This window comes from Myotis myotis, unplaced genomic scaffold, assembly GCF_014108235.1.
Source record: "Myotis myotis isolate mMyoMyo1 unplaced genomic scaffold, mMyoMyo1.p scaffold_m19_p_10, whole genome shotgun sequence".
NCBI classification, from domain to species: Eukaryota; Metazoa; Chordata; class Mammalia; order Chiroptera; family Vespertilionidae; genus Myotis; species Myotis myotis.
The window spans coordinates 2552446-2578843 of NW_023416314.1; the positions used below are offsets into that span (position 1 = coordinate 2552446).

The window sequence follows — 26398 nt, forward strand, 5'->3', positions numbered from 1 at the left end:
CTGGCCACAGATGTCTTCTGTTCCCCTAGCAGTTTTATGTGGTCAGAAAGAATCTGTGACTCCACTTCTTTCAGACCACTCCTCTGCCCACAGAGCTGGAAATGACTGCTTTGCTATGTCCCACACTTAGGCATCACATAAAGGGTTTAAGGGACAGTTGGCATTTTCTCCATTATAGGATCAGCCTTAAGATTCTGATGATCTACTTCCTGGAATTTTCACTTAGCCCTTCCCCTTGTCTGTGATTCCTCGATTGGGGAGGCCTGTTTTCAGCCTTCCATCATAGTCTTCGTCACCACGAAGCAAGCCGAGTACAAAACAAAGTGCTTTCTTTTGTAGTGCATTTAGTTCTCACCATTGTGTTTCTGCCTTCTCTGAGTATCTTAGTCCAACTTGCCGTCTTCCCTTAACATTGTTTTCTAACTAGTTCACACTCTTCTATGAATTGGCACAGGGCCCATTTTTTATTAATTTGGCTTGTAGGTGACTCTACCATGATGAAACCTGTGGAGATTAAATGGCATTTGATCTGTCAGAAGAGGAATGAAATTGATTTGATTTGTTTTTATTAAGACACTAGAGGCCCAGGGCATGAAATTCGTGCATGGGTAGGGTCCCTAGGCCTGGCCAGCGATCAGGGCCAATTTGTGGGGCAACCGGCAGGGTGATCGGGAGGCCCCCCGCTAGCACCCGCCTTGGCTGGCCTGGTGCCGCCTGCTCGCCGGCCCCACCCCCTGCTGCCACCACCGGTCGCCTACCTCTGCGGGGCAACTGGCAGGGCGATTGGGGGGGCCCCTGCTGGCACCTGCCCTGGCTGGCCTGGGAGCTGTGGGCTGGGGCAGCTCCTGTGTTGAGCATCTGCCCCCCTGGTGGTCAGTGTGCATCATAGTGACTGGTTGTTCTGCCAGTAGGTTAATTTGCATATTAGGCTTTTATTATATAGGATGCTGGCTACTACTTAAAACATCAATAATTAATTTATTTTATGCACTAGATGGGATAAGAATTCATAAGACTGACCAGAATTTATATCCTGGTCAAGTTTCTTCACTTCTCTGATTTTTAATTTCTTTTTTTTTTTTTTAATATATTTTATTGATTTTTTACAGAGAGGAAGGGAGAGAGATAGAGAGTTAGAAACATTGATGAGAGAGAAACATCCATCAGCTGCCTCCTGCACACCCCCCACTGGGGATGAGCCTGCAACCCAGGTACATGCCCTTGACCGGAATCGAACCCGGGACCTTTCAGTCCGCAGGCTGACGCTCTATCCACTGAGCCAAACCGGTTTTGGCTTTAATTTCTTTTTCTATAAAATTAATATAATGAATTATAGGATTTGGTGTATGAACTAAATGCTTAAATTAAATGAACTTTAAAAGTTTCACACCGAAAGGTTGCCAGTTTGATTCCCAGTCAGAGCACATGCCCAGGGCTCAATCCCTGGTAGGCAGCCATCGATGTTTCGTTCTCACATCAATGTTTCTTTCTCTCTCTCTCCCCCTCTCCCCCTCTCTCCCTCTCCCTCCTCCCTCTCTCTTCCCCTTTCTCTAAAAGCCAAGTTTAAAAATCTTAAAAAAGTTTAGCGCTCTGTCTACCATGTAAATATTCAATAAATAATAATTATTAAATAATATATTTGAAGAATTGTTCTTTTAATCTTTCACCCCCTCCTTCCCTATGTTTCTTTTTATTTTTTTCTATGTGTCTTTCACTCTTACTCTCTTAATATGCTAAAGATGTATTATTAACACTTTCAGTTAAATCCACAGGATTTATGTAGAATACTTACCTGCCGAACGTCTTGGTTTGTTATATCCTAGCCTGATGCTATAGCTATGCCCATATTCGGCTGCCTCCTCAAGTGGTAATCTGATTGACAGATTACTCTATTTAGCCTCAGAAAGATGAGTAAGGAAGTATCCCCTGTACGAGACAAAGAATTCTAAAGCCTTGGAAATCATCTGATCCAGGCTTTTCTCCTAAAAGAGTGCCTCATCTCATCTTCTGTGAAATGATAGTTGTCTGGTTTTCCTAGCTGGAAGCATGGAGAATGCTTATTCAGTTGCACATTCTTAGACTCCGCTTATTGAAGTTGCCTGAAGGAATTATAGCAGTTGTCATCTAGTCCTGTGTTCTTTTAACTGGAGTATTGAGGGCCTGCTACCTCCCAGGTCCCATAGTAGGCCCGGGGATAGACAGCTCAGCGAAACAGTCTCCAACCCTGAAGGACTCCCAGTTCTCCTCTCAGCGAATGCTAGAAGGCCTTCTGTGACAAACGCCAACCTGGGATCAGACATTTCCAAGTGATAATAAGCACGCTGTTTCACAGGACAAGTCACTCCCTTTTCACGTGGTTTGTAGAGTTGAAGGGGACCTAGGAGTTCATTCTGTCCAGTTGTTTCTGGACTCGGTTTTTCATATGAAATCTTGCTCAGAACACCTGTCTGTGAAATGGATGCAATTAGCTGTGCTCCAGGTGTGGCCCTGCCCACTTGACTACCCACTCTCCTTCCTCAAGAGGCCCACGCAGGTCCTAACAGGACCCTGGCCTAGTAATTCGGATCAACTCTAATTTAAATTAGAAAGACGTTTCCTTATTTGAACTTGTTACTTCCTAATTATTCCAGGTTCTCCTAGAGCAGCAGCACAGTGTAAATCCACTTTGTCTTTCTCTTTTTAAAAAAAATATATTGTTACTGATTTCAGAGAGGAAGAGAGCGGGAGAGAGAGAAACATCAGTGATGAGAGAGGATCATTGATTGGCTGCCTCCTGCATGCCCCCTACTGAGGATCCAGCCTACAACTCAGGCTTGTGCCCTTGACTGGAATTGAACCCGGGACCCTTCAGTCCACAGGCTGACGTTCTATCCACTGAACCAAGCCGGCTAGGGCCACTTTGTCTCTTTTTATAAACTCCTCCAGATGCTTGGATAGCCAGCATGCTCCCTCCTGCCTACACCTCTTCTCAGGCTAAATCAGCCTCACTGCCTGGCACCTTGCTGCAGGTGATTTTACAGTTTTAGTCGGGGAATTCTTTAAGTGATGCTACTTCTTCTAGCTTGGACACTGGAGACAGATTTGCATTTTCGGAGAATTTGAAGTTAGTTTTTAATTCCCCTTCTCCGTCCATTATTTTTCACCCCCGCAGTCCAAATATTTCAGCCTCTTAGAGAAAGTTGTTTATTATCAAGGTCAAAAAAGAAAAAAAGAAGTGAAAGATCTGGCCTTCTTAATGCACACACAGCAGCTCTCTCCACAGCCATCCTGGTGTCTGCGAGCACGCCCGGCAGGGCAGGGCAGGCCTGAGCCGCACCCCCTTGTTCGCATGCCCTGTGCGGATCAGCTTTCACAGGCCCACAGTGATTTCCACCCGGAGGCGAGAGAGAGACGCGGGCTCTCGTGGGCTGCCCCTCTGGCATGCACAAGCTGAGCAGCATATTCCTGCATTGCCCAGCAGGCTTCCGCCTCATTCATACCAAAGGTGCTGCCTCTTGGGCGGGAACAAGTGATAGAGCCATTTTTGACATTAAAATAGAGTACTTCTGGAAAAGTTGATCATTTGGTTGATTCTGTTAGGTTTGTGAGCATTTTCTTCCCTTGGTTTTCACTCTCTTCCCATGTGTTATGTAGAATGGTGCATTCAAATCTAGTTTGAATTTAATTTCATGAGCTATGTATGACACTTAGGAAGTAAGCGTTGATAATAAACATCGAGTTTTCTGCATTTTCTCGTATTTTCCATGCTGTGCAACATATGAAAGGGATCAGCTTTCATTCTTTTACATACTGGATATTATGTAGGGCAGACAAGGTGAAAGCTGTTTTCTTTAGGTTTTGCTCCTGCAGCCAGGATTCTTAACGTGGGGCCTGTAAACATGTAGACAATGTGGCACGCCTCCTGGGCTCCGTGAATAGCCTCAAGTGGCCTTCCCATTTTTGTGTATCAATTCTTGTTTGCATTTTTCTGGAGATTTTTCAAGGCATTTGAAACCAAAAATGTGGTTACAGATGACTAAATGTAAGTTTCAAGACCCTGCAATTACACTAGATATGTTTTCTAATCAGGACATATTATGGTGGTGTTGATTTATTTTGTATTTAAGGAAATTGTCATTAAAAATGTGTTTGTTTTGCTCTAGCTCAGTGGATAGAGCATCTGCCTATGGACTGAAGAGTCCCAGGTTCAATTCCCGTCAAGGGCATGTACCTTGGTTGCAGGCTCAATCCTCGGCCCTGATTGGGGCACGTGCAAAGGCAGCCAGCCAGTGTGTCTCTCTCTCATCAATGTTTCTCTTTCTCTGTCTCTCTCCCCCTTCCCCCCTTCCACTCTTTTTGAAAACCAATGGAAAAATATCCTTAGGTGAGGATTAACAAATATACATATATGTATTTGTTTTAAACCAAACTTATAATTGAATGTCATTCTGCCTTGGTCTTTGAATCAGGAGCAACGTGGTGACCTTTTATGCATGAAATGTTGCACGAAAAACAAAAGGAAATGGAAGAGCGCCACCTAGCGGCCCTAACAAGTTTCACATATTTGGAATCAGGCCCAGACCTTCTCCCTGCACAGGGGTCTTTAGCTTTAGTAACTTTCTAAATTAAGAACATTGTTTTCCTCAAGTAATTGCAGACCATAAAGGTGTGTGTTGGCGATATTTATAACCTATTTGGATGCTACAATTGTGGGGTCTATTCTTGCTACTTTGAAACATAATTTTAATAGAAGCTTAATGTTGTAGATAGCATTTCCTCTATTTCTTAGGACTGTAGGAACTTCAGGCTTTAGAATCTACACTGCATTTGAATATAGTCTTAGTAACAAAGCAAGAACAAATTAATGCCTGCTAAAAATCATTTTAATATAGGAATTTTGCTTTGTTGTATTTTATAAGTTAGACTAAATTAAGAGCAATTTGCCTTAATTACTCCTTGTATTCCTTTCAACATGGTGATATAGAATAGTGTTTGCCAAATGTTGCAGAAATTGTGGGATTGCAGAGTTGAATTTACTCTGAAAAAATAGAGAAGCAGAATTTATATCCATGTAAAGATATCTAACAGGGAAGTCAAGAAGAGCTCTCAAGTCCCAGTTCTGCCATTATTTTGCAGTGTTGAGTTTGTTAACTTGTTTCTTCTTTGTTTATAAATGGTACTGATAATAGTATCTAATTTAAAGTTGTTGTGAGATTAAATGAAATACATTTGGTAATCATAGTACCTTATATATAAAAAGTCTTTTAAAATTAGAAGTAGTTTATTGTTTAGTATCACTGGCCAGTTTTGTTTTCAGGAGTTATAATGAAATAGAAACAGAAAAAAAATTAACCTATATTTTATAGACTTTTATAGTTAAAAAAGCATTTTCACAAGTACAATCTTGTTTGGTTAGAGTAAATAGTCAATATATGTTTATTTGTTCATATATTCAGTAGCTATGTATTCAGCTCCTGTAGGTGTAAATAACCATGTTTGATATTAGAGGTTTGGTACTGGAAACAGCAGTAGGAAAGACATGGGCCTTACATTGTGGTGGGAGAGTTAGATAATAGTCAAGTAAATAAATAAATAAATAAATAAGATGATTTCACAAAGAAGTCATTAGTGTGAAGAAAACTAGTGTGACATAACAGATCAGTGATGGCGAACCTTTTGAGCTCGGCGTGTCAGCATTTTGAAAAACCCTAACTTAACTCGGGTGCCGTGTCACATATAGAAATTTTTTGATATTTGCAACCATAGTAAAACAAAGATTTATATTTTTGATATTTATTTTATATATTTAAATGCCATTTAACAAAGAAAAATCAACCAAAAAATGAGTTCACGTGTCACCTCTGACACGCGTGTCATAGGTTCGCCATCGCTGTAATGGATAGTGACTGGAGGCCTAGTTTAGGTAGCCAGGGAAGAGCTTCTGAGCAAGTGACGTTTAAGCTGACATGTAAAGGTCAGAGGAGCAGCCATTGCAGCTCAGGGAAGCAGCAAGTGCAGAGGCCTTCAGTGGAGTATGTTAAGCATGCGCACAGACTAGGAAGCATGCCAGTGCAGCTGGACGGAGTTCTGTGCACCAGTGGGGAGATGGCAGGGGATGAAGTCAGAGACGGAGGCTCAAGACTGTAGGCCCAGGACTTTGTAGTTTATTCTGAGAGTTATGGGAAGAGTTTGGGGAATTGCAGGCAAGGTAATAATGTGCCCAGATTTATGTTTTAGAAATAGCCTCTTTGCTTCTTTATGGAGCAAGAATGGAAGCAGGAAAACCATCTAGGAAACTTTTGCAATAGTCTAAGTGAGAGATGATGGTGTCTTGGATGAAGATGTTGAAAGAGTGTTTCAGAAGTTTGGGTCCTGCCCACATCTCTGTAGTAGAGAAGCAGTATGGTTTGAAATCTGACTTACCATGTGAGCCTGGACAAGTTTATTAACTTCTCTGTGCCAGATTTTTACCATCTCTGAAAAGAGAATGACTGTAGTACCTTCCTCCTAGGATTGCTATCAGGATTAAATGAGAAAATCATAATTGTAAACTGCTCAGAAGTGTTAACACTGTTTTTATCATCATCACCATCACCACCTTTATCACAGGCACTACTCCCACATCGTCCTCAATACCCTCAACTTATAGGTGAGAAAACTTAGAGGATGGTTTTGAAATAAAAATATAAGCTTCTTGATTTTGAATCTATTATTCTTTCAGCAATATGTTATGTAGTCTGAGCTCCCAGAGCGAAATAACTATTGATTTGAATCTATAGCTCAGAGTCCAGTTGTATGCACCTGTGAATGTTTAAACACCATTGAGAAGATTACAAAGTTCTCAGAGAGTCCTGGCGTGTGCATCAGATGCGTGCCGCTCTTCCCCATACTTGAACCATTAGAAAGTTCAATTCCTGAGAGGTTTGGTCTCCTAAAGTCAGGGCATGAGTGTGCACATAACAATACATGTAGGAGGAAAGAACTCACCATTCTGAGGACCTTATACTAGACTGAATCTCTTTTGAGGACATTCATCCCCTCATTAATTGTGTTAAATGGGGCCATACATAAAATAAATAAATGAGATCTATGGATCATCCTGAGACTTTTTCTAATCAGACTTTTAGTGAGGGTATTAACCAGCCTACCAGATTTGAATTCCTCTTTTCTCCACCTCTTTCCATCTTTGCCAGTCCCTTCTGGAGTAAGCAATGACATAGGTAAGGATCAAGGAGCAAGAGAGACAAATGAGAAACAAGGAACTTGAAAATCTCCCTGCTCACCTTGCCTCGCTGGGGGCACCACTGGTACCTCCCTCACGGAGTTAAACACAGGCTCTTTGTTGCAGAGTGTGAGCACTTGATCCGCCACATGCTGGTGTTGGACCCGAGTAAGCGCCTCTCAATGGAGCAGATATGCAAACACAAGTGGATGAAGTTAGGGGACAACGACCCCAACTTTGACAGGGTGAGTGAGCACCACTTGCCTTAGGGAACGCTTCTCAGAACTACTGAAACCTCTTTTACATGAGGTTGTAATTAGGCCAGGACATGAAAAGGCAGCCCTGGCACAAACTATTGGGTAATGCTCAAGCAAGGAGTGAAAGTGGGGATTTTAAACCAGCAGCTGATGGAGAACCGTGAGACCAGTTCTGTACTACTTACCCCCAAGTCACGGTCTCTTGGCTTTTGAGACAGTACAGCCCACAGTTCTGCAGCGTGCCCACCATGGGGACGTCTCTTCCTCTTGCCTAGCGTGCTAGTTCAGTGGCTCCTGTAGCATACCTTTATTTAAACCATTGTGGCCATCCCAGGTACCCCGGAGTTGCTCATGAAAATGAGGATCTTGTCTTCTCACAGCTACCCCGGGGCTTTATTGCTTGGGCTTTGTCTGAAGCCAAAAATATCCCAAGCTAGGGGCCTGGAACAGCTTGCTGTGGGTGACATGCATATGTGATATGTCATCTTAGCATAGCTAATTTGGGGTGTGATGGCTTACCTTTTTTTTTAATGTTACAGTTAATAGCTGAATGCCGGCAGATAAAAGAAGAAAGACAGGTAGACGTTTTGAATGAGGATGTCCTGTTGGCCATGGAGGACATTGGACTGGACAGAGAGCGGACACTACAGGTATCTCTAAAGGAATGGAGAGCAAAGGGAGGTGTGGCCATACTCCCTCGGGTTGCCTTTTTAAATGTTTTCTCCTTCTTGGGAACTTGGGTCTTTTTTATTTAAATAATTTTTTAAAATTTTCAATTATAGTTGATATACATTATATTAGTTACAGGTGTACAGCATAGAGATAAGACTAATCCTCGTCTGATACCATTACAATGTTGTTGACCATCTACCCTATGCTGTGCATCTCCATGACTATTTTATAACAACCAATTTGTACTTCGTAATCCCATCCTCTTCACCCGCCCCTCCCATCTGGTGACCAGCAGAAACTTGATCTTTTTGTTTCCTTCCCCTTCTTCCTCTGCCCCTCTCTGGGTCTTGGAACAGAGATGCTTTGGTCTGGTAATGTTACTAATGTTTGGTCATTGACCTGCTGTTTCACCAGGGTTTTTACTCTTTCCTTTCTCTCTTGGTAGTCATTAAGCACAGATGCCTATGATCACTATAGTGCAATCTACCATCTGCTGTGCGATCGACATAAGAGACATAAAACCCTGCATGTCGGAGGACCTCCAGGCATGCCCCGAGCCATGGCCTTTCAAGCACCAGTCAGTATCCAGGTGGGCAGTGATTCCTGTGACCCGATTCAGGACAAGTAACATTTGGGGACGGGGCGGAGGGTGGTTAGCCACTGCTCAGGAATTCTTAAGTCCAGAGATCAAGCAAAGATTGGAACCTTTCTGAGAGAGGATGGAAGGGTCTTTATGTACTCGAGGTAGACAACTGTAGTTGCAGGGTGTGGTTGTTTTGTTTTTTTTAAGAAGCAGCAAATCATTGAGACTGTTGTTTCTAAAAAAACAAAAAGCAAAAACAGAAACATACAACTCTCTTAATATAGCTTCTAAGGAACCAAAGACTCAGAGGTAGAAACATAGACTTTAGCAATCAAGAATGCTTTGAGCCCTGGCTGGGTGACTCAGTTGGTTGGAGCGTCATCCAAAAGGTTGTGAGTTCGATTCCCAGCCAGGGCACATACCTAGGTTGCGGGTTTGATCCCTGGTCTGGGGCGTGTATGGGCGGCAACCGATGGATGTTTCTCTCTCACATGTTTCTCTCTTTCTTCCTCTCTCCTTAAAATCAATAAAAACATATCCTCAGTTGAGGATTAAAAATAAAAAGAACACTTTGAAAGGCTATCATTTTCCTCTAGTGTTCATAGTATGTGTGTATCTGTATATACTTCTCTCCAGGCGGAGCAGGCGGGTACCACTATGAACATCAGCGTTCCGCAGGTGCAGCTGATCAACCCAGAGAACCAGATTGTGGAGGCAAGTGGCGATCTCTGATCGTTGTCAGTTGAAATCTTTCCCATATTCTTGCTTCCTTGCCTTACTTTTATTTCTAATTACTTCTCATGTCTAATTCAGTTGTGTTTTCCTTCACCTCAGCCGGATGGGACAGTGAACTTGGACAGTGATGAGGGTGAAGAGCCTTCCCCTGAAGCATTGGTTCGCTATTTGTCAATGAGGAGGCACACAGTGGGTGTGGCTGACCCCCGGTGAGTGTCTGAGCCCTAATTAACCTCAGGGCCAAAAAGTCCCACCTGACTGAGTTCCCACCAGTGCATTTTTCCTACTTCATTGTATCTCCCAGGTGAAAACTAATCCGGTGGCCAAGACCTGTTTGTAACCCAGCTCAGGGTCCCCGGTAGACCAGATTTGATGTGCTAAAAATATTACAGAGCTGCCCCTAGAGCAGTGGTTCTCAACCTTCTGGCCCTTTAAATACAGTTCCTCATGTTGTGACCCAACCATAAAATTATTTTCATTGCTACTTCATAACTGTAATGTTGCTACTGTTATGAATCGTCATGTAAATATCTGATATGCAGGATGGTCTTAGGCGACCCCTGTGAAAGGGTCGTTCGACCGCCAAAGGGGTCGCGACCCACAGGTTGAGAACTGCTGCCCTAGTGGCTGGTGGGCCAGTAGCCACCATCATGCCAATTAATCGCAACACTGTGGTGAAGAGTATGATAGTCTCTGTGTCCACAAAGGTTGAGGTCTTCTGATCTAAGTCACGTAAAAGTGCCTCTCAAAGTTCGTCTGACAGCTTCGAGAGATGGTCGCTACGTGTCCTAATGCAAGACTCATCTTGGAAGTGAAGACAAAGGGTATGGTGTGATTTATCTGTGTTACAAATTAAATTAAGGAAACAAAAACCAAAAACCACACTGAATAAGTACCAGTTACCAAAAGTGTTTTCCCAAAATAGTCCTTTGCCGGAGTCCAACCCCAGCAGGTCCAGGGGTCCCCAAAGGTGTGGATGGAGTCGGCGAAGAAGGAATGACACAGAGACAGCTTTCAGTTGTTCAGCAGCTAGCCAGGATCTCCAGCCAGGATCTCCAGCCAAGTTCTGGTCTGGATCTCCAGCGAAGTTCTGCTTAGGATCTCCTGCCAGGGTCTGTCCAGGTTCTACAGCCAGGTTCAGTAACCAGGTTCTAGTCAGGTTCTTTTGTCAATTTCTGTAGTCAGGTTCAGTCCAGGATCTTTTGCCATGTTCTCTCCCTAGGTTCTATCTCTAGGTTCTGAGGCTAGTTTCTGTCCAGGATCTTTTGCCATGTTCTCTCCAGCGAAGTTCTTCTGTCTCTAGAGAACGTTCCGTGTAGGTTCTGTGCCTAGGTTCTGTCTCTCTTGGTTCCGTATACTAAGTTCTGTGTCTTACTGTCTTATTACATCTGTATTTATACCAGTTGATTCAATCCTATCAATCTCTATTACAAAGGTTAGGGCGTTTCTTATCTCCATTCCAGGGAGTAAAGATTATGTAGCTTAAGCATGATTGCTCGTAGTTAAAGTGATTAATTACCCACCTGGCACTAGTTAAGAGGCTTTATTCCCTCCCTAACTTCAGGGGAAAATCCCTACCTGGGGAAACAACCTTTCTCAGAGACCTTGGTTAAAACACATAGTGCCAAGAAGGTGAGCAAACATATTAAGAACAGTATGCCATATATGCCAGGTCCCTTGAAACAGCAAGGATGGACCGGCTCCCGGCAGTCCTTCCATATGTCCCTGATGCCCTCCCACCTGGGAGATGTCCTAAAGGCTGGCTCTCTCCTTTTTTGTTCTACATTTGAAGACTCAACATTAAAAATACCCTTTCATCTTTTCTGGATATTCTCTCTACTGAGTAGAGAAGAGAAGGTTGTGTCAGAGAGTTCTCTTGAGAGTTCAACTAGGTGTAAAGCTAGTTGTTTTGGTGTTTTTTTTTGTTTGTTTTGCTTTTTAAATACCTCTTTTTTTTCTCTGAGTGATTTCCAGAAAAAGATCCCCAGGCCTGCTGATCGGCTTGCTTTAGGTTTCTCATTCTGGGCCTACATTCACATAGGCAGCAGGGGAACAGTCTGGCTCCAAAGGCTGTGTCCGCAGTGTTGCCCTGCCAGTGGGAAGACCTGTTGGTTTACAGTGTGCTGTGAGTCCCACTGCAGGAGCCTCACAGCCTTGCACATCGCGGCGTGTCTGTGCTGCCGGCACTGACGGGAGGAATTGCCTTCTTTCCCTTGTGAATGAGTTGCTGTTCCAGGCAGCCAGGTTTTAGTAGGTGGCCTATGTCCTCCAGAAATGTGCTGTTCACCTCCAGACGGTGCAGGCCCGAGCTGGACCGGTGCCAGTATTTCCTCAGGGCTCAGAGCTGTTGGTTTCACATGAGTGGTCAATAAAGAATAGCAATCCCCAGTTCCAAACAGTAAAGTGGCAGGCAGCCAGGTTCCACACATTGGACTTCTGCTTGCTTTGGGATCTTAGAGAGGAATACAAATTTGCAGGGAAAGTGGAAAAATATATAATAAATTATACTGAACTTATCCATTTCATCAGTTTGGGGATATAGAACTTTGAGTAAGAATATTAACCAGAAAAGATGGCAGCATAGGTAAACACCAGTATTCACCACCTCCCACAACCACATCAAAATTACAACTAAAAGACAACAGCCATCATTCAAACCAGCTGAATGGAAGTCCTACAACTAGAGAAGTAAAGAGGAAAGCACATCACGGCTGCTGGGACGGGCAGAGGTGCTGGACGGGCTGTGGCCTTTTTTAATTGGGAGAGGTCTCCAAGGCCTCCTGTAAGAAGCATGGGGTCCCAGCCCCACACCAAACTCCCAACCCAGGGCTCCAGAGCTGGGCAGAGAAGTCCCCCTAACTTTGGGCTGTAAAAACCAGCCAGGATGGTGGTTGAGTAACACACAGGCTGCTGGAGACCCAGCAGTTCCTCTTAAAGAGCCTTTGTACTGACTTACAAGGTCCTGCTTCCTCTGAGCTCCAGCACCGGGTGGCAGCTTTGGGGGAATCCAGGGACATAGGAGGAATTGGACTGTCTGGTATTGGGTCAGGAACTTGCTGGAGGCTTTCTCCCAGACCAGTGTGTTTTCAGGGGTCATTGCTGCTATGCTGGGACCTCCCCCGTTACAGAGCTAATGAGCAGCCATATCTCAGTTTCCATCATCATGGCCGACACTGTTCACTCCACCCTGGTGATTCCTAAGACCCCGCCCCATCCAATTTGTAGCCCTATCCAAGCTTTTCAGCAGCTTTTCCATATGGCTCAAACTTTGCTAAAATCTTTCCCAAAAAAAGCAGCAGCTGGTGTCATTGTGCCCCATATTTATCAATAAGAGACCCAAGACTTGGCACTATCGCCAGCCTGCCTTCCTTCACAGCTGGGCCTTACCTGGGCACTTCCAAACCCAATACAAATAGGAAAACTCTGCAGATCCCTCTGTAGCTCCTGCTGGGTGGCCCCAGGCAGTGGCTGACTTTGCACCTCCCGGGAGGCCCCAGAGCCAGTGCACCCTGTGGACAGCTTCAGACCATAACGGATTACAACTCTACACATCCACAAGCCACACACTCAAGGGGCAGACTCAGTGAGCACCAAGCCCCACTGAAGCAAGTCCTGCTCCACAGGGTGTCTCCTGCACAGCAGCTCTTCCACTTAGTCACAGCTGGTCCTCACAGCTGATTGGCCTGGAGGTCAATTCCTCTCAGTGCTCAACTACAACAAGACTGTGCACAGCCCACACAGGGTGCACCTAGAGTGCCCAGCTCAGGTGACTGAGGAGACTGAGCCATTGGGCCCTAGAGAACACCTACTACACAAGGCCACTCTACCAATTCCAGGAGACATAGCAGCTCTACCTGATACAGTGGTTCTCAACCTTGGCTGCACATTAGAATCACCTGGGAATCTTTTTAAAATCCTAATTTCTAGGCCTCATCCTCCGGAAATTCTGTTTCTTTGTTATGGGGTGGGGCCACAAATCTCAGAGGGAAGGGGTGAGGGGGGTGTTGGAAGAGGTTAATCGAAGATCTTATATGCATATGTGCATTACCTATGGACACAGACAGTAGGGTGGTGAAGGCCTGGGACAGGGCAGGAACCAGGTAGAAGGGGTTCAATGGGGGGATAAAAGAAAGGTATCTGTCATACTCTTAATAAAGATATTTTAAAAAACAAAAAACCTTTAAAAAAAGAATATTAACCAGACTTCTCTGTCATCCTGTTTCTTTTAGCATGGAAGTTATGGACGATCTGCAGAAGCTCCTACCTGGCTTTCCTGGAGTCAACCCGCAGGCTCCATTCCTTCAGGTGGCCCCTAACATGAACTTCATGCACAACCTGTTGCCCATGCAAAATTTGCAACCAACTGGGCAGCTTGAGTACAAGGTACCTGGATATGGGCGAGGGCTTGCCCAAAAGAAACACATTTCCACTTCTTTAAGAGACTGAGAGACCTTCCAGGATTTAAGGGTGTCTTTGTAGAGAAGGAAAGCATCTGGGTGTGAGGGAAGATTTCTCTAGTGTCCATCACAACCAAGGGTCCTTAACGTCAGTGGATGAGAGCACTTCTTTTCCTCTCCTCCTCTCCCTCTGCCTCATCCACCTGTCCTTCCCACTCCACTCCCGACAGGAGCAGTCCCTGTTACAGCCGCCTCCTCTCCAGCTGCTAAATGGAATGGGTCCCCTTGGCCGAAGGGCTTCAGATGGAGGAGCCAACATCCAACTACATGCCCAGCAGCTGCTGAAGCGCCCACGGGGACCCTCCCCACTTGTCACCATGACACCAGTGAGTAGCAGCACAGAGCCCAGCTCACTCTCTCCGAGATTTTTGATAAAGAGGTTGTGAGCATAGGGTGGGAAAAAGAGGCTTTCCAACCTAAATGTCTGAATTTCCTTTTTCTCTAAACTTAGGGTGTTCAATGTAATCACATTTTCCTCAGGCTAGTAGAATTTTCCAGTCTTATTTTCTGGCTAACTTCTTTTCTTAACCAAATAATTTCTACACTGAAGCCTGCTCCCAGAGAGCCTCATCCTCATGGACCACTTACACCTAGTTCAGTGCGTCTGCCACCCCTCAGTTTGGAGGCGCCTTCCCACAGGTAACGCCTCTCGGCCAGAGGGCAGCACACGCTAAGTTTTCTCTGGGATAAATTGCTTGTTAGGTTGGTTTCCAATATTACCTTCTATGCACCATTTCTCCTTTGATTAGCACTGCCTTGCGTTTTGGGTTTAGCACTTGATTGGCTTTCCCAAGGGCTAGCCTAGTCAGTTGGCATCCCTCAGTCCCATCTCTTGTATATGATGGTTACAGTAAAAGATTGTTACCCCCACCCCTCGCCCTGGGTTGTTTATTTCCAGTTACTTTCCTCTCCTGGGTAAATTCATTCATTCATTCATTCATTCATTTGTTCATTCAATCTCGTAGTACCATAAGATTGGATATTTATTATATCCATAACTATTTAAAATATTACCTTCTCTTTTTAAGATTTTTAAAATCTTGCTCAATTTCTGTACTTACCTTGTCATGGATTAGTCCCACAAGTTTGTGGCTTGGCACAGGTCTGGAAAAGGAAAGAATCATGTTTACAGTTCCTGGCCTCGCTGAACCACTGGAATAGTGCAAGGCCGCATGTGATTAAGGGCTGGGGTGAGTCCCAGGGACTGATAGGCGGCAGACGCATCGGAGAGAGCAGGGTCAGGGAGGCTGTGAGGGCCAGGCGGACAGCTTTGAGGGAGGTGGACAGGCTTGCTCTGCCCATTGGAGCTGTTCTTGAAAAGATCAGTAACAAACTTTTGTTGGTAAATCCAGTGGACAGTTTTAACTTTTGTTCTTCTGGACCTCCCAACTGTGTTAGTCACTGTTGACCATTTTCTTTTTGAAATATTTTCTTTGGTTCTTTTCAGTTTTCCTTTGTGCTTGTTCCTTGAAATTTGTGAAACCCCGACTTTTATCTTAGGCTCTATTTCCATTTCTTTTTACATACCCTGTCTGGGTGGCCTTGTCCAGGTGCTTCTGCAGCCCCGCATGCTCTTGTGGATGCGTCTACATAGATATACATGCCTGACTGCTGCACATATTTAGTTGGTGTCCCACAGACACTCACAGTTTTAGTCCAGCATGTCCCCAAACGACCTTGGCCTGCCCATTAAACCTATGTCTTGTCCTGAGTGACCGGGAAAGCACTGTCATCTCCTGATTAGACAGGCCAGGAATGTGGGCTTTATCTTTAAGTCTTCCTCTCCCTCATTTCCCATATCAAATTATTCCCCAGTGCCTGTAAGGTAAATGCCTTATTTCTGTCCTTCCTTAAACCACTGTCATCCTTGGCCTAAATAAATACAGTGGCCTCCTAACTGGCTTGCCACCACCACTTTTCACTCTGCAGCTCCCGTGCACGAGCTTTCTAAAATACAGATCTTAGAACATCATGTCCCTGCTTGAAATCCTTCAGTGGGTTACCATTGCACCTCCTCAAAATAAAGTTTTAATGTGGTATGCAACGCCAGGAATCCCTGGCCACGGTGCTCCTCTCCTGCACCCCCATAGCTGCCACCTTCCCAGTCCTGTTACTCCAGGCCTTACAAACTTGTAAGAAGGGACCTGGAAACCCTAGAAGCATTCAAACAATGGAATTACTCCAAAGATTTTTTGTTTTGGTTTATAATTATCCATTTCATAAAATGCTCCTAATTTAAGTATGATTTTTGCCCTAGTGCCTGAGGCCTGGTGACTATGTGAGCCCTGTGCATAGCTGTCAAGAATGCATGGTGTCCAGTCCATAGCAGTGGGGAGAGCCACAGGAATGCATGCTGTGGAAGCTCTCATTTCACGTACAGTGGTGGTGGGTCACAGCTACTTAAAGCGTGGAATCGTGGCCCTGGCCAAATCGCTCAGTTGGTGGGAGCGTCTTTCCGTGCACCAAAAGGTTACAGGTTCATTTCCCAGTCAGAGCGCATACCTAGGTTGTGAGTTTGATCCCTGTTGAGGCATGTATGGGAGGCAACTGATTGATCAATGTTTCTCTCTCTCTCCCTTTCTCTCTCTCTCAAATCAATAAGAACATATCCTTGGATGAAGATTTTTTTAAAGAAAGCATTGAATTGCAACTGCACAATTACATTATGTACTAAAATGTACTTTTAAAAAACCCTCATGCCTTTCTGGAGTTAAAGACACCTAAACTCTGGAAATAGCATGAATAGCACCCTAGGTCACCTCTTAGCCAGGCACACAGCTTCTGCTGTGTCCTCAGGTTCCCACGCACCCGCAGGCTTCCTCTTTTCTCTGAACCTCGGACCTCAAAGGCTTGTGACTCCTTCCCCCTTTCCTTGGCTCCTGTTCACTTGTCAGGTCTCAGGTGAATGTCACCTCCTCCAAGAGACCTTCCTCCGCTCCCAAGTGCCCCAGGGAGGACTTGGTCTTGCTGTTTTGAAATTGTCTGTGTACTTGTCTCTGTCCTGCATTAGACTGTAAAATGAGGGCCAGAACTACATTTTATCCTGGAACGTCGTAGGTATTCTATTTGTTGGGTAAATAAATGAATGAATGAAGATGAATCAGAGGAAGAAATCCAAAGTAAAATCACCTGAACAAGGTAAAAATGGAAAAATAGAAAGGTATCTGAAAGTTGTGTGTAGCCCAGGGGTCCTATGAAACGTTGTGTGAGTAAGAAAACGAATGGAAGACCACTCCCTAGGCAGTTTCCAGAATGAGAGCTATTGCAGAAGCAGCAGAGCCTGAGCCTGTCCTTTCTGTCTCTGTCAGGCAGTGCCAGCAGTTACCCCTGTGGATGAGGAGAGCTCGGACGGGGAGCCAGATCAGGAAGCTGTGCAGAGGTAATGTGGCATCTGGCAGGCTCACCTGCAACCAGCGAAAGGTCGCCTCTGCCCAAGGAGGGTATAGTATAGCTTCAGCATTTGTGTGGTCTCTGCTCAAGCCAGGTGGCATGTTCCTCCCACCTAGAAGGAACAGAAGACTCCCCAGAAAATTTCATTTCTGTAAACGCCATTGGAAGTCCTGAGTGACAGCAAGAACCATAAGAACGCTTCTCTTCTCCCTCCGACCTTCCTTGTCACCCGCCTTCATATTGCAGCTCATAGTGTTCACAGGCACTACGCCTGCTCCTATCTGCCCTGGACTGTTTACCGAACAGGAATTGGAGATTTGGGATGACAGTGATCCTAGCTAGGCTAGCCATGGACCTCTGGCCTGGACTCCTCCTTTCTGGGAGAATGAATACCTCTGGTACTGTTCGCTTGAAAAGAATATGCGGTTCGGGCCAGTGACAGATGCAAACATCTATGGTTTGCAGAACCTTGTTGAGCGATGCCTAATCCACAGAAAACAGCAGTGACCATCAGGCACACTGTGCTGTTCGTTTACCTCAGTTCCATTAGCCATGTCCCTCAGCTCCACCCATGCCCCCTTGTGCGAGTTGTCATTCTTATTTTCTGGGGAGTGGGGTTTGACCAGAATTCAGCATGTATTTTCCCAGAAATACAGGTGTTCCTCAAGATTATATGTTTTTCCCTTGAGGGAAGTTGAAATAAAATAGTTTTCATGGGCTCTTGGGGGAACTTTAGGTGTCTTTATCAAATGGATATTAAACCACTAATGGCTTACTCTTTTGCAAGTTTACATACCATTAATTATAGTCTGTTAACTGTTTTATCTTAAGTGGGCGAAGTAGTTAGGAATGAAACAAGAGCACTTTTTAAGAGCCTGATGGTTGCTGGCTCCTGAGAGTGCAGTTCTAACAGAAGCCAGTCCCTGTGGAGGGAGAGGAGAACAGGGGTGTTGGCAAGCGGGTCAGCGCCTCCCACAGCTTAGCCAGTAGAAGGACAGTTGTAACTTTTTTCCCCTCTTGATTTTGTTGTTTCTGTAGTTTGCTGATAACAGTATGTGAAATTGTAAAAGGGTCCTGCTGGTGTGGTAAGAGAACTAGGAAGCGTAACTGCCTGGCTGCTTTAGATGGCAGTGTTTCATTTTATGTCTTCCTCTTGGACTCACTTCCTTCTGCCCTACCTTTTTTTCTTCTTTAGACCAACATTTAAAGGATAATATGCCCGTTTGTTTTGAGACAAAAAGGAATAATGCTTAAGCAGATGAAGGGGACCAATATCTTCAGATTAAAGGCAGCAGCTCGTCAACTCTTCCGCTTTTGAAACTTCTGTTTTCTTATCTTGCATTTTCCCCACAAAATGAATTCTAAACATTTCTTGTGGTTTCACTTCTTGTCCTCTAGAGAGGTTGATTCCCAGGAACAATATCAGTCTCTTCCCTGATGGCTGACATACAGTCTGGGGCCTGGGGAAGGGAGGTTTGAGTTTGCTCTCCCTGAATGGAAAGCTATGTTTTCTGAGACTTGGAGTGAGGACCGGCTCAAACCCTGGGGACCAGGGGTCGGAGACATGAGGACCTTCTGAATATCTCCCTTGGCTCATCTCTAGGAACGGTCCTTAGTGCTTATTTTCTCTTATATTTTTTGAAACTTGGAGGGGAAAAGAAGAATAAGATTAATAAGTAGGGAAAAGATTCTTCTGTTGAGTGGAAGGAAAATCATTCTTCTCTGTAGCTGCCTCTGCTCTCCTCTTCCATGGCTGCTCGCAGGCCCCAGGTCTGCCACGCCAGCGGTCAGCAGCTTCTGCTGGCGGTGGACGTGCCTCACTCCTCCCGCAGGGATCTGTTCGCCATGGAGCCCTTTCAGAGCTCCGGCACGATTCCACCCAGAGTGCTTTACATTAACTTCTAATGCTTCTTGCTGAGGAGTAGTCCTGGCTGTTTTTTTTTACTATGAAATGTGCTCCTGCTTGTTGCAGGTACTTGGCAAATAGGTCCAAAAGGCATACACTGGCCATGACCAACCCTACGGCCGAAATCCCACCGGACCTACAACGGCAGCTAGGACAGCAGCCTTTCCGTTCCCGGGTCTGGCCCCCTCACCTGGTACCTGATCAGCATCGGTGAGTAGCCACATGAGCTATGTGAGCTCCTTGAGGCTCATCGGACAGGCACCCTTCTGGCTAGTGTTGGTGACTGGCATCGAGGCTTTAAATAGCATCCTGAACTACGTCTTCTCAGCTCCGTGCACTAAGCAGTGCACAGAGCAACATAGGATTCTTCTTTCCCGTTGCCTCGTAGGCACGTGTATTTTCTGCATTGATTCTTGTGATTCTAAATGTTGACTCACAGATGAAATTGAACTTGAAACCTGCAAGAAGGTGAAGCTCTCAGAGGGCCACCTAGAAATGAGAGGATGTATAGCCATATTAATAGGCTTGACCTTTAATAACACATTGCCCTCAAAAGAATGAGCATTTCTTACCGTGTTACCACTGAGCAGTGAGCCAGGATACAGAGGAGGACACGGCCCTTTATGAGTGGTGGCGCAGGCACTGCATCCTCTTCAAGCAGTCATTCAGGCAGTATTCTGATGGCAAGTTCTTTACTGGGGCTCTGTCACATGGATAGCTCATTCTCTTGAAAAAATAAAAAGAAACTTAACCATAGCTGGCCAAGAAAACCTGACAAAATTGAATCCAAGTAAGCCTGCAAGCAAGAGGAATGGCACTTGGCTAGATTAGGGTGATTGTCTTCTGTGAATACCTTGATGGCTAAAAACCTTAGCTGAGAACATACCGAAACTCATGGATCACACTCTCAAAGCCACCTTAAATTCCTAGAACTTATTTTATTATCATCTTTTTGAGAGGACAGTGAAAAGCATTCTTACTTGGGAAGGTTGAAAAGCAGTCAGATTTCAAGGAAATTAAGTTTATAACTGTGCTGCTATTACATCCTGCAACCAGTTCACACTGGCAAGCTTGACAGTGTTTTTATTGTGACTAGTTCCCCATTGGGCATTGATGTAATCAACAGAGACAGGTGAACTCTGAGCAGGATGAGACATGACTAGTGCCACGTTGGAACTCTGAAAGAAGGGAGATAAGCTTTTGCAAATGACCGTGGATAGCTTAGTAAAAAAAATAGTCTGTTAGGAGTAGCAGGAATGATGATTCTCAAAAGAAACTCCTATGACACAGAAAGTATTTTCCTAAGGAAAATCTCTCAGGACCTACCTTGTACTTGAGTGATTGTTGAAGAGCTGCCTTTCCACCCCGTAAATTTCCTACGATTTCTTCATGACCCTGAGCTCCACACTTACCTAACAGACCCTCCACCTGTGTTTCTCCTTGTTTCTGTCTTCCCCTCCTCCCTGCCTGACAGTGAATTCTGCAGCCTCGTCGGGGTCTGTTGTTTAGCTGAGCCCTTTGGCATCCTTGTTTACTTCAGAGTGCTCCTCTGGAGGTATTGTTATCAGAGAAGCATGAAGATTGGCACGCCTCCCTAGTCACCTTTACCACAGACTGGGTCCTGTGTGCTTTTGTTGTAAAGGAGGACCACATAGGCCTTCCCTGCTGGGATCTGCCTGCCTGCTGTCAGGTTTCCTGTGGCCAAGCCAGTCTGAGTTGAAATGAATGCTTTATGAGTGGCAGATTGTGTGAGGTGGGACATTTATGCAAACTCAGCATGCCTTGATGGGGATACTGTGAAAATATGGCAACACAAGAGACTGAAATTAGTCTTCAGGGGGAAGTGGGAACTTTTCAAGGGCATAAAACACTTAGAATGGGTGGCCTAGATAGTTATTGAATTTTCCTTATTCTTCTGGAGAAAATCACGAACAGCATCTTTTTCCTCTGGGGGATAATAGATGAAAAGCCACATTGAGACAAAAGAGGAGCCTGATCTACCTTTTTAACTTGAAAGTGTGTAATTTAGAATTTTTTTAAGTTTCTGAGTGTAATTCTTTTTTAAAACCTGGCACAAGCTGGATTTCATGCAGGGGGTGAACCAGTCCGGTTTGGAAGTGTAGTGGGAACAGAGCCTCAGGGAAGCGGTGTGGGTTTGAATGGGATTCCTGATCAAAACAGCGCCGTTGGTCCTATTCGTGCTTCCAAGTGAGCAGCACAGCCAGACTGCTTCCCTGGCACCTCTGCCGGGCTGACCCGCTGGTCGGCGTCCACAGCCTGCGCTTCTGGAAGAGCCAGGAGCCGCCTGGCCCTGGGAGGTGGCTTCGATGGCGAGAACGGGGGTTGTGCAGATGGACTGAATTGAAGAACACAGCTTTCTGAGTGAATCAGAAACGTGTCCTTTGTCACTAATATTGAAAGCGTAAGAGAAACATTTTAGGAGGACGTAGTATTGGCTTGCTTTAACTCCAAACACCTGAAGTAGAAACAGAACTGGGAAGGATGGAGGGAATGCCCCTGAACACAGCTTTCAGGATCGCCGTTTCCGGAGTGCGTCTGCCCAAAGTGTTTGTCTCTGTGTTACTGAAACAAACATCCATGCGGCTCGTTTCATTAGCGCACTGCTGTGCAGGCTTCAGGCAGAGTCCGAAACAGAAGTCATCCCTAGAAGGGGGTCAAGGGCGTTCACCTGCTGCCGGAACTCTTGACCTCTCTGCACAGTCACGGGACTCCTCCCCCTCCCTGTGGCACTGCATTTGAACTTGCTTGTTAACCTGCTTCCTTAGCCTGGGTTCTGCTTCAGTCCAGAATGAGTACCTGGGCAGGTGGTGCCTCATTTCACCCCTCAGTTCACTGTGCTGCCATCCCTGCCCTGGACATGAACCCTGACCCTTCCGTGGCTGCTGGAATGCTGCTTGGGCAGTCTTTTATCTGCTTCCCCACAAACATCTCTTTCTGGTTCAGTAACAGGTACAGGTGTTAGCCTCTAGCCCTGGTGCTGCCTCAGGCATTCCTTATCCATAGCTGTTCTTCCTGTACGGTTCTGACTGTGCTCTGATCGGTCAGTGGATTTTGAAGGTAATCCGCACGGGTGCTCTTTCCTTAGGAGGCGAGAGGTGCGGTTGCTCTGAGCAGTGCGTTTCACAGTAGCTAGCCTTGTGTGCGCTGGCCAGGCATGTACATCCTTCAGGGCCACATTCCTTAAAAATGTGCTGTCTCCATCTGGGGAGACATCAAAGCTGCCCCCATTTTCTAGCACAGAACCTGTGGTTTCCAGGCCTGACCGTGGACCACAAAGCTGACTGTAGTTTCCTTCCTTACTGCTCAGGGGCAGCTTTGCACCACACAGGTTTCTAAAGGCACTAGATAGAGATAGGATGCTAAACCAGAAGAGTTCCTCACAGCTTGGCCTTCGGGATCACTCGCAGCTCTTCTCTCCTTCCTGGCGTAGTGATAAGAACTGGGTGTGTTTGATCCCAGGATAGGGCCTCCCCTCTGGCAGTGACGCCAGCCTATGGTAAGTGGGAACGGAAGACGGACCTGGACCCTGGGAAAGGGAACAGGCTGGGGCCCACATGGCAACAGTGTCTTGGTGCTCGTCGTGGGAACACATCCCCAGGTGATTTGCTCAGAACCCAGGTCCTAGCCTTGACTTTGTCTTCCTCTGTATTCAGCTCTACCTACAAGGACTCCAACACCCTGCACCTCCCTACGGAGCGGTTCTCCCCTGTGCGCCGGTTCTCAGATGGGGCTGCCAGCATCCAGGCCTTTAAAGCCCACCTGGAAAAAATGGGCAACAACAGCAGCATCAAACAGTTGCAGCAGGTAATGGAGAGATGTGGACATCGCTGGAGAAGCATGGCAACAGAGACCGCTTCTGCCCTCCTGTCAGCAGTGCTGCCATTGGCTAGGTCCAGGGCCATAGCCTCCTGCTCTTTGCTTGCTTGTTAGGTACAGCTTTCCCCAGCATCAGCCTCGCTTGCCCCATGAAGGGACTGTCTGCCCCTCCTGTCCTGTAGTTCACTGGAGAGGACTTTCTTCTGGGCTTGGGTTTCAGTGGGAAGCACCAGGGAAAGTACTTGGGAGCAGCCCTGGCATTCCTCTTGGAATGGGCACTGGGTCTTGTGGGAGCTTGCTTGGCATGGCTGCCACCTGGCACAATCTCCAGTTGGTACAGAATGGTGCTCTCAGAGGAAGGAAGGCTTTCACAGGCCAGTTTCCTTTCTGCCTTCTCATGACCACACTTTGAGTGGCATGTTCTTTGTACACAGATTTCACACTGGACACTTCCACTTGTGCACAGCCCGTCCTTGGTGTCTGCATTGGTCCATGCAGAGCAGGGTGTGACTATATACATATTGAGTACATAAATGCCTATGGGACGGGGTGAGCGCTCAAGGGCACTTGTTCTTGCCTGGCTCTTTCTGCTGTGAGACCTTTGGGCAGATGTGCACCTGCTCACGTCACTGCTGGGGTGGGTCTGGCTACATCCCGCCCATATGAACTGCTTTCCCTTCAGGAGTGTGAGCAGCTGCGGAAGCTGTACGGGGGGCAGATCGATGAGAGAGCCCTGGAGAAGACCCAGCAGCAGCACATGCTGTACCAGCAGGAGCAGCACCACCAGATTCTCCAGCAGCAGATTCAAGTAGGCCTCCCTCCGCTCTCCCAGCGGGTTTGGACTGTGCTCTCAGGATGACTGGTTTGCCTGTGAATTTTGGAGGAGATCATGTAGGGCAAAATGGAGTTGAGTTCTGTTTATGGTTGGCATGTTTGGGTAAAGGTAATCAGACTTTTCCATGAGCCACAAAAGCCTACGTCTCAGGGACAGGTAGCTCTCCGTTTCCTTCCTGAGAATAGCTCATGTTCCTCTTTGGGCTCACAGTCCTTCTCCACCTTCCCCGTGTTTTAGGATTCCATCTGCCCTCCGCAGCCCTCCCCGCCCCTTCAGGCCGCATGTGAAAGCCAGCCAGCCCTCCTCACCCACCAGCTGCAGAGGTAAGGCATCCATCGCTTTGCTTCATGCCCAAGCCATTGTCTCTCTAGCCTGACTCATAGGGGAGATTCTGACTGACTTTAGCTTCCATCTTGGAATAAACTATTTGAAGAGCAGAGAAGCCAGTTTAAATCCCAGCAGCCTTCCTGGCTTCCTGGCTTCCTGTGCCACTTCACTATCTCAGCCACATGAACAAAGTCATGTGACATCTAATACAGGAGCCAGACACAGGCCCACAGGCTCTGCCTCTTTGTCGGGAAAGTCCAGTAACACAATTCGTGGGTAGGTTGTAAGGAGGCTGTGGTGGGTGGATCTTGTATGTTTTTCTAGCCTGGAGGCTTATCAGCACTCAAAACATAGTTTCTGCTGAGGTGGATCCTATGACTGAAGCTCACTTCAAGGTTCTGGTGGCACCTCAGGGATTTATTTACCTGTTCTTGTGTTTTTTTTAAGGTTAAGGATTCAGCCTTCAAGCCCACCCCCCAACCACCCCAACAACCACCTCTTCAGACAGCCCAGTAGCAGCCCTCCCCCGATGAGTGTGGGCCAGCCCCATGGTGAGTGCCGGCAGCCGGCCTGAGCCGGTGAGCCACATGTAGCAAATGGATCCCAGTGTGAATGCCATGCGCTGTTGACTTGAATGGCAGAATAGCAGCATTTAAGGTGTGGGCTCTGGAGCCAGCCTGCCTTGGTTTGAATCCTTAGTGGTGACACCTGAGTCAAGTCACTTAATTTCAGCTTGCCTCAGCTTTCTCAAATGGAAAATAGAATTAGTATTTAATGAACCAACATATGCGCTTGGAACAGCCTGGCACTACATAGCTCTCGGTAAGGATTAACTGTTCATATTTTTAATAAAACACCCTCCAACTCTACCAACTAAAAAGCTGCTGCCAGAGCCTTCCTTGTTGCCGGGCCTGTTGGTTTCTCCTCATATATGGGGACCCTCTCGTGGGTGTTTCGATGGAGGTGAACACGAGTGCACCCCAACGAGAGGATCTTTGGAGACCAGCGCTGTGAGGAGTTAATATTCCAAACTGGCGATCTCTTCAGTAGCGCCACACAGTCTGGGTCCCCTGAAGAGTCTGAACTCTGTTCTTCCTACTCAGAGCAGGGTTCCCTGACCAGCTGCATCGGCAGGAAAGGCAGAATCCTGGGCCCCATCCCAGAGCTGCTAGACCAGCGTCTGCACTTTAGCAAGACCCCTGGGCCATTGGTGTGCACATTAGAATTTGAGAAACACTGCTCTAAACAGAGCTACCCAAAGAACAATCCATGAACCAACTGTCTTTTTTTTTTTAAAATATATTTTTATTGATTTCAGAGAGGAAGGTAGAGGAATTGAGAGAGATAGAAACATCAGTGACGAGAGAGAATCATCGATTGGCTGCCTCCTGTACACCCCACACTGGGGATCGAGCCTGCAACCCAGGCATGTGCCCTGACCAGGACTCAAACCCTGACCTCCTGGTTCATAAGTCAATGCTTAACCACTGAGCCACATTGGCCGGGTGATGGATCAAGTTTCAGGGCAACTTATTAAAAATACAGAGCCATGGGCCCCCTCCCTGACCTGCTGAATCAGGTTGCTGTGGGTGGGGCCCAGGAGTCTGAACAGATGAGCCTCGTGCACAGCGAAGTCTGAGGAGCAGAGCTGTGGGTGGCGTTCGGTCATCTGCAGCCAGCAGGCCACCTGGGCGTTTGGTCACTGAGGCTTCTCTCTCTCTAGGTGCTGCATCTCCCTCCCAGTTCCAGGGCTTACCCTCCCGCAGTGCAGTCTTCCCACAGCAGCCTGAGAACTGCTCTCCTCCTCCCAGCGTGGCGCTCACCTGCCTGGGCATGCAGCAGCCCACCCAGCCACAGCAGGTGACCATCCAAGTGCAGGAGCCTGGCGGTGTGCTCAGCAACATGCCAGGGGCAGCTGCAGGCTCCGTGGGGCGGGGCACCTCCATCAGCCCCAGTGCCAGTCAGATCCAGATGCAGCACCGTGCCAACCTGCTGGCCACCTTCAGCTACGGGCATCGACCCTTGTCCAAGCAGCTGAGTGCTGACAGCGCAGAAGCCCACAGGTAAGGCTACCTAGGTCACCCAGTGAGCCATCCAGGTGATCCAGGAGGGGGGAGGGAGGAAGCAGGGAGGAGTCTGGTGGTCGTGCTCCTTCCACTCCCTCTAAATCAAGGCGGTGGTTTTGGGGTGAACTTGAA

General features: G+C 46.5%; 1 protein-coding gene across 5 annotated transcripts in view; it reads left to right on the top strand.

Moving 5' to 3' along the window:
* The window catches only part of SIK3 (SIK family kinase 3), a 294975-nt gene that overhangs the window by 249386 nt on the left and 19191 nt on the right, over nt 1–26398 (top strand). For 4 of the 5 annotated variants that reach the window (XM_036324229.1, XM_036324230.1, XM_036324232.1 and 1 more), the window contains 14 exons: nt 7328–7446; nt 7998–8108; nt 8576–8719; nt 9350–9427; nt 9548–9657; nt 13678–13831; nt 14076–14231; nt 17214–17284; nt 19268–19411; nt 22876–23026; nt 23721–23846; nt 24111–24196; nt 24648–24751; nt 25924–26263. In XM_036324229.1, coding sequence (XP_036180122.1) covers nt 7328–7446; nt 7998–8108; nt 8576–8719; nt 9350–9427; nt 9548–9657; nt 13678–13831; nt 14076–14231; nt 17214–17284; nt 19268–19411; nt 22876–23026; nt 23721–23846; nt 24111–24196; nt 24648–24751; nt 25924–26263 — 1894 coding nt within the window. The remainder of the gene's footprint in view (nt 1–7327; nt 7447–7997; nt 8109–8575; nt 8720–9349; nt 9428–9547; nt 9658–13677; nt 13832–14075; nt 14232–17213; nt 17285–19267; nt 19412–22875; nt 23027–23720; nt 23847–24110; nt 24197–24647; nt 24752–25923; nt 26264–26398) is intronic. The other variant, XM_036324231.1, reaches the window with a different exon arrangement.